Source organism: Arachis stenosperma, chromosome 1 (genome assembly GCF_014773155.1).
Source record: "Arachis stenosperma cultivar V10309 chromosome 1, arast.V10309.gnm1.PFL2, whole genome shotgun sequence".
NCBI classification, from domain to species: Eukaryota; Viridiplantae; Streptophyta; class Magnoliopsida; order Fabales; family Fabaceae; genus Arachis; species Arachis stenosperma.
In genome coordinates, this window is record NC_080377.1 from 43,965,574 (window position 1) to 43,979,893 (window position 14,320).

At 31.6% G+C, this 14,320-nt stretch overlaps 2 protein-coding genes across 3 annotated transcripts; both read right to left on the reverse strand.

Moving 5' to 3' along the window:
- Positions 1 to 2,596: 2,596 nt before the first annotated feature.
- On the reverse strand, positions 2,597 to 3,775 carry LOC130944095 (uncharacterized). 2 transcript variants are annotated; one of them, XM_057872287.1, is made up of 3 exons: positions 3,654 to 3,775; positions 3,349 to 3,497; positions 2,597 to 3,012 (listed from the first exon to the last, which is right to left on the reverse strand). In XM_057872287.1, the coding sequence occupies exons 1-3, from the start codon at positions 3,657 to 3,659 to the stop codon at positions 2,994 to 2,996; spliced, it is 174 nt and encodes a 57-aa protein (XP_057728270.1). In that variant the 5' UTR covers positions 3,660 to 3,775; the 3' UTR covers positions 2,597 to 2,993. The 2 variants fall into 2 exon arrangements, with proteins under 2 accessions (XP_057728270.1, XP_057728346.1); XM_057872363.1 differs by having other exon boundaries at positions 3,345 to 3,497; positions 3,654 to 3,754.
- A 662-nt stretch (positions 3,776 to 4,437) lies between these two features.
- LOC130979082 (uncharacterized) lies at positions 4,438 to 6,894 on the reverse strand. Its single transcript, XM_057902441.1, has 4 exons — positions 6,671 to 6,894; positions 5,370 to 5,643; positions 4,980 to 5,159; positions 4,438 to 4,779 (listed from the first exon to the last, which is right to left on the reverse strand). The coding sequence occupies exons 1-4, from the start codon at positions 6,892 to 6,894 to the stop codon at positions 4,438 to 4,440; spliced, it is 1,020 nt and encodes a 339-aa protein (XP_057758424.1).
- Between the last annotated feature and the right edge of the window lie 7,426 nt (positions 6,895 to 14,320).

Genomic DNA, 14,320 nt, shown 5'->3' on the forward strand with positions numbered 1-14,320 from the left:
TATGGTTGTTTAAGTGCGAAGAGGTCGGCTTGACAGCTTTCCGGTTCTTTCATTTCTTCATGAGTTCTCCAACTTTTCATGCTTTCTTTCTTCATTCCCTTGATCCAATCTTCGCCTCCTAAACCTTAAATCACTTAACAAACATATCAAGGCATCTAATGAAACCAAGGTGAATTAAATTTATTTATTTTAAAACCTAAAAAGTATGTTTTCACTCTTAAGCACAATTAAAGGAGAATATACAAAACCATGCTAATTCATTGGGTAAATGTGAGAATAGGTCTACAAAAATACTCTAAATTCAATACAAGATAAACCGTCAAATTAGGGTTTATCACCAAACTTATTAAAATTCACCCAAATTAATATTAAAAGAATATCTAAATTACACAAGGACTTTTAGAACTCGTTAGAGAAGTAGCAAAAGTTTTTTTTTCTTTTGAATTATGAAAGGTCACGTGTTTGGTATCATTTTTAAGAAATGCTTTTAACTTTTCGAAAAGTTAATTCAGAGTTTTTGAAAAAAATAAAAAAATAGACTTTTCTCCTTCTCAAAGGTTATTTTACCACTTTCATTAAAAAAATGACTTTAAAATAAAAGAGACCATTGTGCTACTTATGATTTTGTGAAAAATATTTTCTGTTTCATCTATTAGAAGTACGGTCCCTCTACCACTTTTTTCACACAATGTTCCATTTGAACCAGCTGTTACATATGTCATTTCCAGATTTTTTTATCATTCTACCATTCTATTTTTATTATTAAATTTATATTTAACATTGTGTGTAGTATAAAATCTGTTTCATTTTTATTTTTTTCACATGATTTTGATAGTTGTTACAACAAGTTCTTGATCCCAATAAAAGTAGAGGAAATTCTAGGGAAGAATCGAAAGCGCTAGAAAAATGGAACTAATAAGAAAACAGATAAATAATCAATTGCCTAATAAAGGAATAAGTATTATTTTGGTTCCTAAAGTTTAGAATCAAAATCAAATTCGTCCCCAACGTTATTTTAGATTTAAAATCGTCTCCAACATTTCATTTGGTGTTAAAATCGTCCTTTTTAAAAAATTTTTTTTCTAGATGACAAAAATGCCCTTTTTCCACCAGTTCACTTCCATTAACAAAATTCAAAACTATAAATCCTTCTGCTTCCATTAACAAAATTTAATACAAATACTTAAATACAATTAACAAAATTTAAGATTGTGATGAACAACATTAAATTCTTCAAATCCAACAACAACAATAACATATTCAAATTAAAAAAAAAACAAAAAGAATAAAAAAAAGCAACAGCATTCAAAAGCAATCCAGAAACAATAGAACAAAACAAGAACAAAAATTATTTTTTCAATCCAACAACAACAACAGAAGATTCAAATTTATTAAAAAAAAAAAAACAGAAAATGAAAAAAGCAACAACAATCTTAAACCAAGAACAAAGATTAGAAAAGGTGGTTGCAGTGGCAGCAGCGACGTAAGGAGGGGAGCAGCTCAGCGGCGACCTCCTTCAGCCCCGATGGAAACCACTGCAGGGTTTGTGATGAATTTGAAAATTAGGGATTGTGATGAATAAGAACAGGAATTAGAAACTTGAATCTTAACTTACTTGTGATGGCAGTGACGGTGGAGCTACGTGGTAGTTGTGGCAGTAAATCTGAATAGCGGAGAGTAAGGAGGGAAGGGAAAGGAAGGCGCAACAGTGATACTGGAAACGCGAGGAATACAACCACCACCACTACCACCACCTCCCCGACGGCGACGACGAACAAGAGGCGAGGCACGGTGAAGCAAGGGCGAGGGGGCAGGCAATGCACGACGACACGAGGTCTAGGGGGAGGATTTTAAATAAAAAATAAGATTAGGGACGATTTTGATTTTGACCCTTTACCTTAGGGACCAAAACAGTACTTATCCCTTATTTTAATAGGTGAATGCTATAGTGCCTATCACTTTCTACTTAAGTTACTAAAAATGCAATAATTTACCAGCCAATCCTCTACAGCCAAGAGATAGCTTTCATATTTCATTAGCTCTTCAACAACTCCTTGATGTGTATCCACATTGAAACTCATTGCAAGCAGTCCAGTTTGCCAAGGAAACGATTTTGCCCAGTTTACATGTTTTAATGCATAACATTGGTAAAACATGCTCCTAGAAATGAATTATCAGAACTTATTTATACATTGCAAAGACACTATACCATTAACCAAGACAAGTTTCCAGCTTTATTAGAGCAGAGATGTTATGTTACTAACATTTCCCATTCTCACGGTTGCACAGAATAACCATTCACCCAGCTACCCTCATGAACCATGGTTCTGAACTTCTGATAACCTAAGGGTGTACTTGTGAATTGGGAATCCGGAGAGAAAGAGGGAGGGGAAAAAAAGGAATCTTAACAGTAAACAGACTTGGCTTTACTTATAAAGAAGCCATTCCCTTCCCTTCTTTCCCTCCAAGATCCCAAGGATTGGATAAAAAAGTTCCCATTTCCTAAATTTAAAAGATAACTTCCAGAGGCAAGTTCCATTGCCTAATAATGATAAATCCACAATCCTTCACTGTGAAAGAACCTCAAATGATCAACTATCAAACCAGCAAGAGCTTGTGTCTTTATTCTTACTATTTTGTGAAAAGAAAATACAGAAATCATGTCCAAAAAAATCTATGCCAACCATGGTACACAAAATGTAAAAATATGAATTTAAACAGTGCTGAACTGCCGATAGATGAGTTCATAGTACGCGGAAAACAACCACTTTAGATATGGTAAGTCGGTAACTAAATGCATTTACTGATTTACATTTGAAGCAATAGTAGTGATGGTTAAATTTGCTAAAAATCTTCTAATCTAATAGTAAATAATCAATCACCTCCTCCAAGCATATCCAACAAATACAAATCCACTAAGCTAGATCAAAGAGCTCTCATATCATTATCATCACAACCATCATCATCATCAATGTCACCAATATCATACCTCTCTATATCAAAACCTTGCTCCTGAAACAGCAAGAACGCACGGCACATCAAGATCTCATTATCTCTCAGTATCCCTATATTTCAATCTACTACCACTACCATTTGATTAAGCATTCACACAAAACAAAAAATAAAATAACAAGAAATAAGGAAATAAAAATACAAAGAAAGTAAAAGAAATTCAGCGTCTACTTGATCTTCTGAGTAGCCACCGGCATTTTAAGCAATTTAGTTACGTGATTTATGAATGTAACGAATCATTTCCAGATCCAAGTAAGCAAATAGAAATTTCGGTACAAAAAATTGAAAACTAAAAGAAGAAAAAAGAAAAAAAAAGAAAAAGAAAAGCACACCTACGTCTGTTTGGAATATGAAGAAGAGGAAGGTACGCGCTTGTTTCGGAACATCATGTAACCCACCGGAAGCACAACTCCGATCATCATCACGGCGGCTCCGATCAGGTACCTCAGTGGGCTTGGCGGCTCCACCTCTACCAACGTCCTTACCTGCACCATTATCGCAAATCACAATCCACAACGACCACAACGTTCCGATCCCAAATAAATGAATAAGAAAGACGAAGACTGAAAAGTGAGAACAGTAAACCCTAAAGGAAAACGACGTCGTTCAACTCGATCTGGTTCCCAATTAGATCGACTTACAGGCATATCGAGAAATCTGTGGAAGAGAACAAGTTCCTACTGCTCAGTGTCTTTTCCAAAAGGAAGCTTCTTCTCCTCCTTTTTTTTTCTCATTTAACTGAAATCACTTGGATGAAATCAATTCTCACTTATTTTTTATTGTTTCTCGCCCCTTATTTTTGTGTAAATTTCATTTTAGCCGCTTATTATTTTTTTTTGTACACGTGTTATTTTATTTAAATTGCCCGTAGATATCTTCTTTTTGGTGGCTCCATTATGTTGGATTCTGCTTTTTTCACCCTAGCCCAGTTTTGAGGGTTTTTTTTCTAATTTTAAAAAAAAATTACCTGACCCCAAAAGGAAAAAAACAAAAAATTTACTATTTTTTGTTATGAAGTAGTGTATGAACCGTCCACAAAAAATTTATAAAAGTAAAAAAAAATTGTGTGTTTGAATATTTAAAAAAATACAAAATAATTATTATGTTAATAAATTTATAAAATTATTATTAAAATCAAAATTTAACTTAAAAATAGTGAGTAATAATCATTTTACATTTGTTTTAAGTAAAATAATTATACATTGATACAGAATTTAAAATAAAATTAAAATATTTATATTAGAATCCTATTTTTTCAAAGACTTCTCTATAAACAATATTGATGGTTGAATTTGCAGACATTCCTACGTGATTCATAAGTAAAACTTTTAAACCTCTTTTACTCTTAACTAATGAAAGTGCCACATATAGTTGGCCATGTGTAAAAACTGGTTTGGACAAGTACAATCCAACATGAGATCAAGTTTATTCCTGAGGCTTATTAATTGTCATGGCAAACGATACTATTATAGGAAACTGTCTTCGTTGGAATCTAATTGGGACGGTTTCATTTGTTGGTACCATATTCATTCTTGGAATCAAAGCAATATGACCAATATTGTTACCCGTTAAGACTTCACATTTTATGACATGATTTCCAAGCTTCCTAACTTGTAGCCCTGTACCATTACAAAGACTACTAGATTTTTCAATATTCCTCATTAACATCACCGGAACACCAATCTTAACTATTAATTTATGTTGAGACAAACCGGAGTAATTTATGCTATTCAGTAATTCAGGACCATAGAGATCTAGTTGACTCTCCTATTTCCTTCATCCATACAAATCGAATCCGAACTAAGATATAATTTTTTTTCTCCAGGAATGATATCCATCAGATGGTTGTTGACCTCTTCAACGATGTCTAGCCTGGGAGCCAGTATAGTTCTTGCTTTGAAAAAAATCCTTTGAGGACTTGTTATCCAAAATATTTGGATAAAAAAATGAACCAACTCATTAAATGCCTGGTCCGAAGAAGGAATAACAATATCTCCTGGAAGACATATCTCCGATTCACCATCCATATTGTCACATATTAGACTTTCACAAACTTTCAATAACCACTCACTAAATTGTTCTGTCTCATCTTGATCTGAAGTAGTCATTCCTACAAAGAGTCTCATATTTTTTGTTAGTTTGAGCACCTGACAAAACTTCCAAAGGTAAGACATATTCACGGTTGAATGAATGATATCTTGTCTCGATCTTTGTAAAATGACAAAAAGAATTTGTCTAAAGTCTCTACCTAGTACAACCACTTTTCCTCCAAAGGACAAATCTTTTTTATATGATGGAGAAAACCTCATGATATCACCTAAGCATTTATCAAGCGTTTCATAGTAGTTCCTACTAACCTTTGGAGTCTCATCCCAAATTATAAGTTTGACTTTCAACAGCAGCATTACTTGAGAAGAACCAGGTTTGATGTTACATATAGAATTCTCAGTTATATTCAGCGGTATTTTGAACCTTGAGTGTATCGTTCTTCCATTGGAAAGAAGTAAAGAAGTAATACCACTTGAAGCAATGTTTAACACAACATCACCCCTTGAGCGAATCTCAGCAGACATAAGGTTCCAGAGAAATATTTTTCCAGTATCCCCATGACCATATACAAAGAAAAAATCCCTTCATCACAATACACAGCTGTAACAATTTAATCGAATGCATATTTCTGCTCAGGTGTTGCGATGGCTAACATGTTTGAAGCATTTTTCTTTAAATCATCCCTATTAAAGTTTAGCTCTTCTCTGATAACCCTTTCGGTTAACAAAGAACTATCAACTTCAGTTGCTAAAGGCATAGAGGATAGTCTTTCAAGGTTTTACCATAGGAATGTAAGATCTTGTCTATATCCATTAAGCACAACTGATTAATCTCATCATCTGACATGGTTAACTCTGCATATTATGCGATACTAAAAAATTCAATCAAATTAAAAATGATCAATAATGAAGAACTTTTATAATTGCAATTATAAAAACTCACTCCGCATGTTCATCACGGTTCTCTGTCGATACAAAATATCATCTGAGAGTTCATGCCAACATCTTTTCCAGACATGTTTTGGTCTTGAGATATTGTTGGATGTTAATAGAATCACAAATAACCTTCTAACTTATGATCTTGAGGCCCACAAGCTTACTTCCTTAATTGCATCCATGAATTCTCTGTCATTTTGCAAGAGTCCAAGGACGAAGCATGCATCTCTATATGTAGCATAAATTGTTCCTCCTACTGTTCTTATATCTCAAAAATTCATACATCCTATTTGAGTATTCAAGAGAAGTCGTTGGTAATATTATTTGGTATTTGCTGCAAAAAACTTGGTTACAATCTCACTTTTAAATTGCTAAATGGATTAGGTTACGTGATTTCAATTATTATGTAGCTACACATCCGCATAAGATTAATTTTTCTAAAAAATATAGAACAATTCTAATGTAGATAAATCGAATAAAATAGACGTGGGGTACATGCTGTTAAGATTTTAAATTTAAATCATAAAATAAATAAGATCAAAATTAAATATAAACTCGTCATTACCTACAGGTACATGAGTCAACCATCCAATTGCAAAGTCTTGCTTTCGAGGAAACCTTTGAAGTATCGTCCTTCCAAACAAACTTGGTTGGAAACTCAGCATAAGTCAGACTTCGAGCATAGGAATATAACATGTTCACTGTCATCCATCCCAAAAATATGGACTTGAGATATTGCTCTTTCGACGATATCATTCACATTAGAAGTTTTACTATAAACCACAGGTTGCTTATTCTCCAAATGGAATAGAAGTCTAATCACAAATGATTCTTTCTCTTGGATTTCGTATCCAAATAAACCAGACTGCCTTACATGCCGAAATTTATCTACAATCATAGTAATTCCTAATTTTGTCAACAACTTGTGTGGCTTTTAACGGATCACCAGCGGTGTATAGGGTAGTTGTTACGCGGTCATTGCCCTTGTGTACATACTTAAACAGATACTTAATAGAACTTGTTTAGTATGTGTATTCCACATTTATGTGGCACCCATCAACAATTCTAGATTATAAGGAACAATGAACTTATTGTCTAGTACACATTCCCTTTTCTTCACTGTTCGATCATTATCATTACGTCTATATTTGAGAAATCCGGCTTCATCAATGAGTGTTTGTTGTTTAAACTCTTTGGGATAACATTTTGAACAGGATCCATTCTTCATGCAAAGTGAATTCTTGTTGTACGGACCACATGGACCATGTACCATATAATTTTGAACAACTCCATGAAGATTTAGCCTTTCATTTTCATCAGGAATCTCAGCTGTTATATGTTTGTCTATGTTATCTGGTGTTTGTGGCTTGAACTCATTACTCATGAATAAAAGGATATATGCATGTGAAAGTCCTCTCTTTTAAAACTCTATAATGCAAACATCCAAAAATGGAAAAAAGACAAATAAACAAAACATTACAACATAAGATTTTAATAAGGTGTTATATAAACATAGATTTACATCCCAAAATTTTGCCAAAGATTTTTTCCTCTTTTAGGTCATCAATCAAACCATCAAGTTTGATCTTGAAAACTCGACACAATATATCAGGGCGATCTTCTACCTTCAATCCAATGGGAGTCACTTCTCTTTTTATCTCATCCCATTCAGGATTATAGGTCATAGTGATAAAATAGCTAGGATATCCTGCATATCTGCAAATTGCAAATGCATCTTTACAATTATTCATCATGTACCTAGGTTCACTAGTAAAAGTACTGGGAAGAATGATTCTTTTGCCAAGCCTTGTAGCATCTACATCCCTGTTTATAAGACTTTCATGCAGACATTTGTATTTATCAACCCTTAACTGTGGTTGTTTACACCTAAAGAATTTTATCCTCTCTGATTTCACCATTGTGTAGGCATCTACTAGAAACTGTTGGAATAATCTCTTTGATCTCAGAATTAACAGAGATTCACCTGTCCTTTTCTGTACGTAGTTGAAAAGTAAAGAATTATCGCAAAGTGATTATTTTATTTTTTTTGTAGGCCTAGCGGAGATAGAATCTGATGTTGCAATACCCAAACGAAATCCATCCTCCCCATACGAAAACAACAATGGATATTGCAAGGCTAAATAAGATGGGTGAAAAACATCAATCTGTTGGAACTTTCTAGTTTGACTCTCTATAATAATATCTCTATCTTTGGTTAACTGTTCGACATCACCAATAATCAATACAGCCACTTCAGATGTAGATGGCAAGTTGTATGTCCTGCCATCTGTAGTCCTTTTACTAATCAACTTAAGCTTTATGTTTGTGCAATTTTCCTGTTGGTACCTATCTCTTGCATAGCGAAAACTCTTTGCCAAGCTATTATATTTGTCTAGCATGTTTCTTAATATTGCCACAATTTTCTTATCCCGCTCATTTATAACTTCATTGGGACTGCAAAAAAAAAAACACAATAAATTTTATGTTATTTTCTCTCACAGATAAAAAATAACTATAATGTTTAACTGGTTGCATGAAGATTACCAAAATGTGCCTATCCGATTATCAATCTCATTTTCTGTGTCATAGATATATAGTTGGGTAAATGTTGATTGCAGACTATCCAGAGGAATAAGCTACTAATGCTTTGGTAGTTTTGACCCCAGGCTTAAAAATTGGAGCAGCAGTTCCATTATTCACCCCATGGTCAATTTTTTTGACCATTGATGTAAAACAAAACATTGAATTAAATGTCATTATATCTTTTAGAAAAATGAATACTTCTTTGATCTCCTCTAGTATGAAGCTGAATGAGCTCATTAGGAGGCACAGAAAGTAGAGAAAGCTCGATCTTTCCTTCCATACAACATAATGAAAGCTTTGGTTGGGGCGACTGTTTGAATTTAGCAAGCCTTTCTTCATACCACATCCATGCTTTACAGTGTTGACATTGATAAATAGGATTTTCTATATCCCACACATCTGCTGAATGAACTCTCTTTAGATACTTAGTTGTCATACCGATGCAATTTAATCTACGATATACACAAAGATGCAAATAAACATACAGATAAAAGTTTTACGTACCGTCTAAAGTTTCTGAGGATGGTATAAAATTATCTTCTATATTCACATCCGACATTGAATCATCATAACCATTCAAATGGTTTCAACAGCAGAAACCACATACATTCAACTCTTTCACCATCTTAGTACAGGTTAAACTGAATAGAGTTGCGGCCTTCTTATCGAACACAATAAAAGTTGTTGTAGCAGTACCATAAAAAACCAACAAATACAACCTATACCTGCTTTTTTTATTCAAAAACATCAATTAACACTTGGCCTGCCACTCTTTAGTTACAATAAAATCATAAAAATTATATTCAACAAAATTTAAATGCTCAAACACAATTTTTTTAGGCTTATTAGTTTTCTAGATTTTAGTATAGCAGAAGAGACGTTGGTATAAAATTGTTGTAGGTATATGAATTTTTTCTATGCACTCTATCTCATTTTGCCAATTTTTTTTGTGGATAGATAATATTTCCATCCATCAAAGTAATTTTTGTTTTTAATAAATTATTCTCTTATTGTTTACTAATTGTTGGTATTAAGTTAGATATTGCTAAATAAATTAAAAAGAGACATAATCAATTACATGACTATATTGCTTTTTTATGAAAAGATTGCACAAATAAATTCAATTAGAGTCGTACCTATCAACCACATTATTCACGTCCTTATTATAGCCATCGCTGAAGTATGTATTCGCATTAGCTTCTGCCTTCACGCTATAAACACAAGATTTATACCACCAACTTAAAATGGGTTCAACATCAAGAACAGCGGTAAGAACAACATAGAATCCAACTACATAGGAACAGTTTGAAAGTAAAAAAATAAACAATGAACCATACATAAAAAAGTAGATTTCTATAAGGCACTCACATCAGCAGCCGCATGTAACTCCTTTATTGTCTTCCTTTGAGTGGAATATAAAACTTCATCTTCATTAACATATGCTGACTTGCCAGAAAAGCACAGACAGGTACTGCGATATCTCTCTATAGTACACGCTATTTATCAATCACAATGCCATAAAGATACAGTTAATATGTACAACCATAAATAATTCACAATATTGGTATAATACATTTTTTGAAGCATCACAGCCTCAAGAACATCTGGATTTATCAAGAGCCTGGTACCATACATAATGTTCTGTAAAATATTAGTACCTATGTACAATAATCATTGCTTAAATGAGTTGTACAATTATACATGATAGAAAAATTATCGAATGGAAAGTAACCAAAAGTGTCCTTAGATCTAAAAAATAACTATAATCTACTGTGAACCTAATCAATTCGTAAAATTTTTTTAGCAATGAGCTATACAAAAAATATTTATTACAAATATAAAATAATAAAAAATATTATATAATAACAAAAATATAGCTTGAAATTATATATTGATTAATTAATTGTTGAGTAATTCAACATAGAATTTACAATAAAATAAATAAAAAATTGGTGATACAATTTATTCACGTGTATATAATAATATTTTTTATCACTTCAAATTTTAATTTCTAAAACGCCAGCCATTTGTCGGAATTGTTATTACTGTTTTCTATAATTTTACTTGTAATTTCATATGATCAAAAGTATTAAAATACAAAACACAATATTTATAATTTTGCTTCCACGACATGTAGTATCACACTCTAAAATTTAAAAACAAAAAATTACTATTATATATAACATCACACCATAAAATTTTAAAAGTAAAAATACCTATTGAATCACATTCCAATAATTAGTAGAAATAGCTACAATAAGATATAACCATTCGACAGTGGTCAAATCCTCACATACATTAAAAATTCTTTACTCTTGCAAATTAAAAAATAACTTCTGGTAGCTGTTGCTCACCCGCTACCATAAGACCCTTGATCCGGTCCACCATCTCTCTAAGAACAGCAATATTAAGCTTTAAACTGCAGAGAAAATGTAAATTATTTAAAAAAAATTGCTTATATAAACATATTAGGTGTTGAATAAGGACATAAAAAAACGCACTCGTCATTCTCAATATGAATGACCAATATGTCAATAAGCTTTCCATCTTTCACATATTTTCTCTCACCCTCTACATCGGTCATAACTCCAGCAATGTCTAAAATAAATATCAAAAAGAAGATTATGCACAAATCACCCGTCTTAGTGATATTTTGTCATAAAAACAAAAGAAAAATCAACTTATGTACTTGTCATAAATCATACACTTACTAACAAAAAAAAATGTTGAGGAGAGTATTCCATAATTTTTTTTAAGAGGGACCAACTTAATACCATATAACGGTATTGCATTATAGAAAGAGGGTAAGACAATAGTTCTTTTTTGAAAAAATATTAAAAAATGATGTGATGTTGTGCAGTATAACCCACAATTATTGCTAACTCTAAAGTATGTAAAAACATACACAGCTCCCTCCGATATCAATGATTCGAGCACAAATATTAGATCCTTACCTATAAAAGCATGCATAGTTATTTCCTATTTTTTTCACAAAGCAAAATATTTTATTATTCACTTTCTACACACAGTACCAATAAGATCCAACTAAGTAAACAAACAAAATTTATATAAAATATTTTTTTCAACAAAAATAACTGAATAAATTAAAAATATGATTTAATTTCAAAATATTAAGTATTAAGTATTAACTAACGGATTTATATTCACCCAAAAAAAGAATATACATATAATGGATTCAAATATTTAATATTTTAATGTATACTATCATTATATTTTACACAAAAATTTAATTATATATTAACACAATAATTAAAATATTTAATTTAAAATGATTAATTTTATTGTTTAGTGACTTTTACTTGAGTATAAAATTTTTGTACTTGACTTTTTTTCATGCAACTCATATGAAAAACAGGTTGAGAAAACTTTTGATTTATTTTTTTTAACCATAGGTATTAAAAAGAAAAAATTTGTGATGACAATTATACATGAGAATTAAGTGTTATGTAGAAGAGGGTTAAAATTAATGACAATCATGCATACGATTTAGTCATGCTCTTATTATTTTTCACGCTTTTTTCTCCATACATATTTGTTTAATGAGATTGATTTAGTCTAAAATTTTGAATGTTAAATCAGTAGAGGCTATACTCCTTGGTTCTCAACAGTCAACACTACCTGGAGATGCTTGGCACAAACTTTTCTAACACAAATCTCTCTTGGTAGTTGTCACCCATACAGGAGGAGAAAATTTAAGTCTTCAAGATGAGAATAATAAATAAAGAAGTAAGGAATAATCTTATTCTCAATTTTGTTGTGATGTGCTTTTTATTTCTTATCATAGATATACATTATGCTTTTTAAGGATGTGAAAGCAAGAGTGACTCAAATTTTGTTATTTTTGGTCGGCATAAACTCTTATATCCAATCTTCATTATTTAGTGATTATGTATCTTGGCATTAGTGCATGCCTTTGCAACCTAAAATTTATAATTTTATATAACTGTTTATGAAAATCTTGGTAAAAGTCCCCCAATCCCTCTTTTTATTGGCCTAATACAACATGAGCTATATATTAAATCTGTTTTTGGCTGTAGAACCTTTTTTTATGATGAAAAGCTTATGTTTTCTTGTAGAAAAACACAAAACTAGATTTTGTTCTTATTCTATTTTTGAATAAATAGTCCCAAGAAAAGCAGAAACTGCTGAGGTTGAAATTATGACAATTATGAGGTGAGGATCATATAAATATAGGACTAAATGTATGAAAACAGAGAAATAATTGTGTGTATGAATAAAATTAGAAGTATCTGCTTATCCATTAACACCATTTCAATGGAGCTAATGTATTTGGGGTCTTTGAATCTTGGTAAAGACCAAAGTCTGATTACTCTGGTATGAATCTTCCAACATTCTTTTGGCGGTGCAATCATCTCCAACAAATCATATCGCCTAACCATTTTTTCTCCAGTGAAAAAAATAAGAGCAAACGTAAATTCTAGCAAGTGCGTATGGTAAGATTGTAGGACCACACCTCTTAGACTTTTATAGAAATTAAGAAGAGGTATATTTTCGAGTAAATCATTTTAAAATCGAAGTGCATCCAAAATCACATATCCTCCATAATCCAAAAGAAGAAAAAATCCGTCTTAATGATTAAAAAAAACGAAAAAAGATTTAAATTGAAAATAAAACATTTATTCTACGTCATAAATACTAACAAATCAAAATGTACTGAATAAAAAAAGGGGTATGAAAATAAGATCTGAATCCATGCCTTCCTTGTAGCAGCTCACCTCCATCAATTACAGATAGAGAGTGTCCCAGTGTGATGACAATCTGAACAACAACAACATCGGTGAAAGTCTCCTCTTGCCGGACCACTATCTAACATCTCTGGTCACATTAGAATCTCCGATTGTCGTTGACCTCCTCGCCAGCACAACCCTGTCATCATCCCATTGCCGTATGAGCAACCAATATTCTCATCTTCGCCGTTCTGAAGTTGTCAGTGCCAAGACGCTGTTCTCCATTGCTGGCGTATATGCTTGCTTGCTGGGAGAGAGAAGATCCAAAAAGACTAAAAGAGGACTTTGGATGTGGGTTAAAATTAATTGTATGAGATTTAGATAGATTTTTTATCTGCCCAACTTGGAATCGAGATTAGTCTCCGTAGGCCTATATTTTGTTAAGATGCAATGGAGGCAAGCAAGACAACATGGTGTGGGTCTTATTTTTTTATTCCCTTTTTATCACAATTCACAAGTTCTATGTTTTGTTTGATTGTTGTATAAATCATGGATCTACATTGGGCCGCCTAGAAAATTAATTTATTTTGCTTACGTTTTAAAATGAGTTTAATTAATAATTTATTATATAAAATTATTTTATATTTTTAATAAATCAAATTTAATGATATTAGTTAATAATACATAGAATAATTCTATTTAAAATGAAGAAAGTTTTGTCTTATATTACTTTTGCTTACGAAAATATAAAACTTAAAACTTATATTAACAATCCACAGAATATAAAAGGTTAAGGAAATAAGGTGATTTATAAATCATCTTTAATTTATATATAATATAATTAAATTTAATGAATTCAATTAGAATAAACAACAAATTATTTATTTTATTTCAGACTTTATAAATGAATAAACCAATTAACTAATATAAGGAATTACAATTAATGTAATAAAATTAATCAAGTATTATATACTATAATAAATTACATTGATATTTAAATATCTAATCAAATCAATTAGCTAATATAATTAA

What these genes read in the sequence shown, in the direction of transcription:
- LOC130979082 (XM_057902441.1), bottom strand. Translation starts at nt 6,894, where the DNA reads ATGATTGTAGATAAATTTCGGCATGTAAGGCAGTCTGGTTTATTTGGA. An exon ending in GTTATATTCCTATGCTCGAA is followed by an intron (nt 5,644 to 6,670) that starts GTCTGACTTATG and finishes ATTGTGATGAAG; the next exon opens with GGATTTTTTCTTTGTATATG. An exon ending in TTTGGGATGAGACTCCAAAG is followed by an intron (nt 5,160 to 5,369) that starts GTTAGTAGGAAC and finishes AAGTTTTGTCAG; the next exon opens with GTGCTCAAACTAACAAAAAA.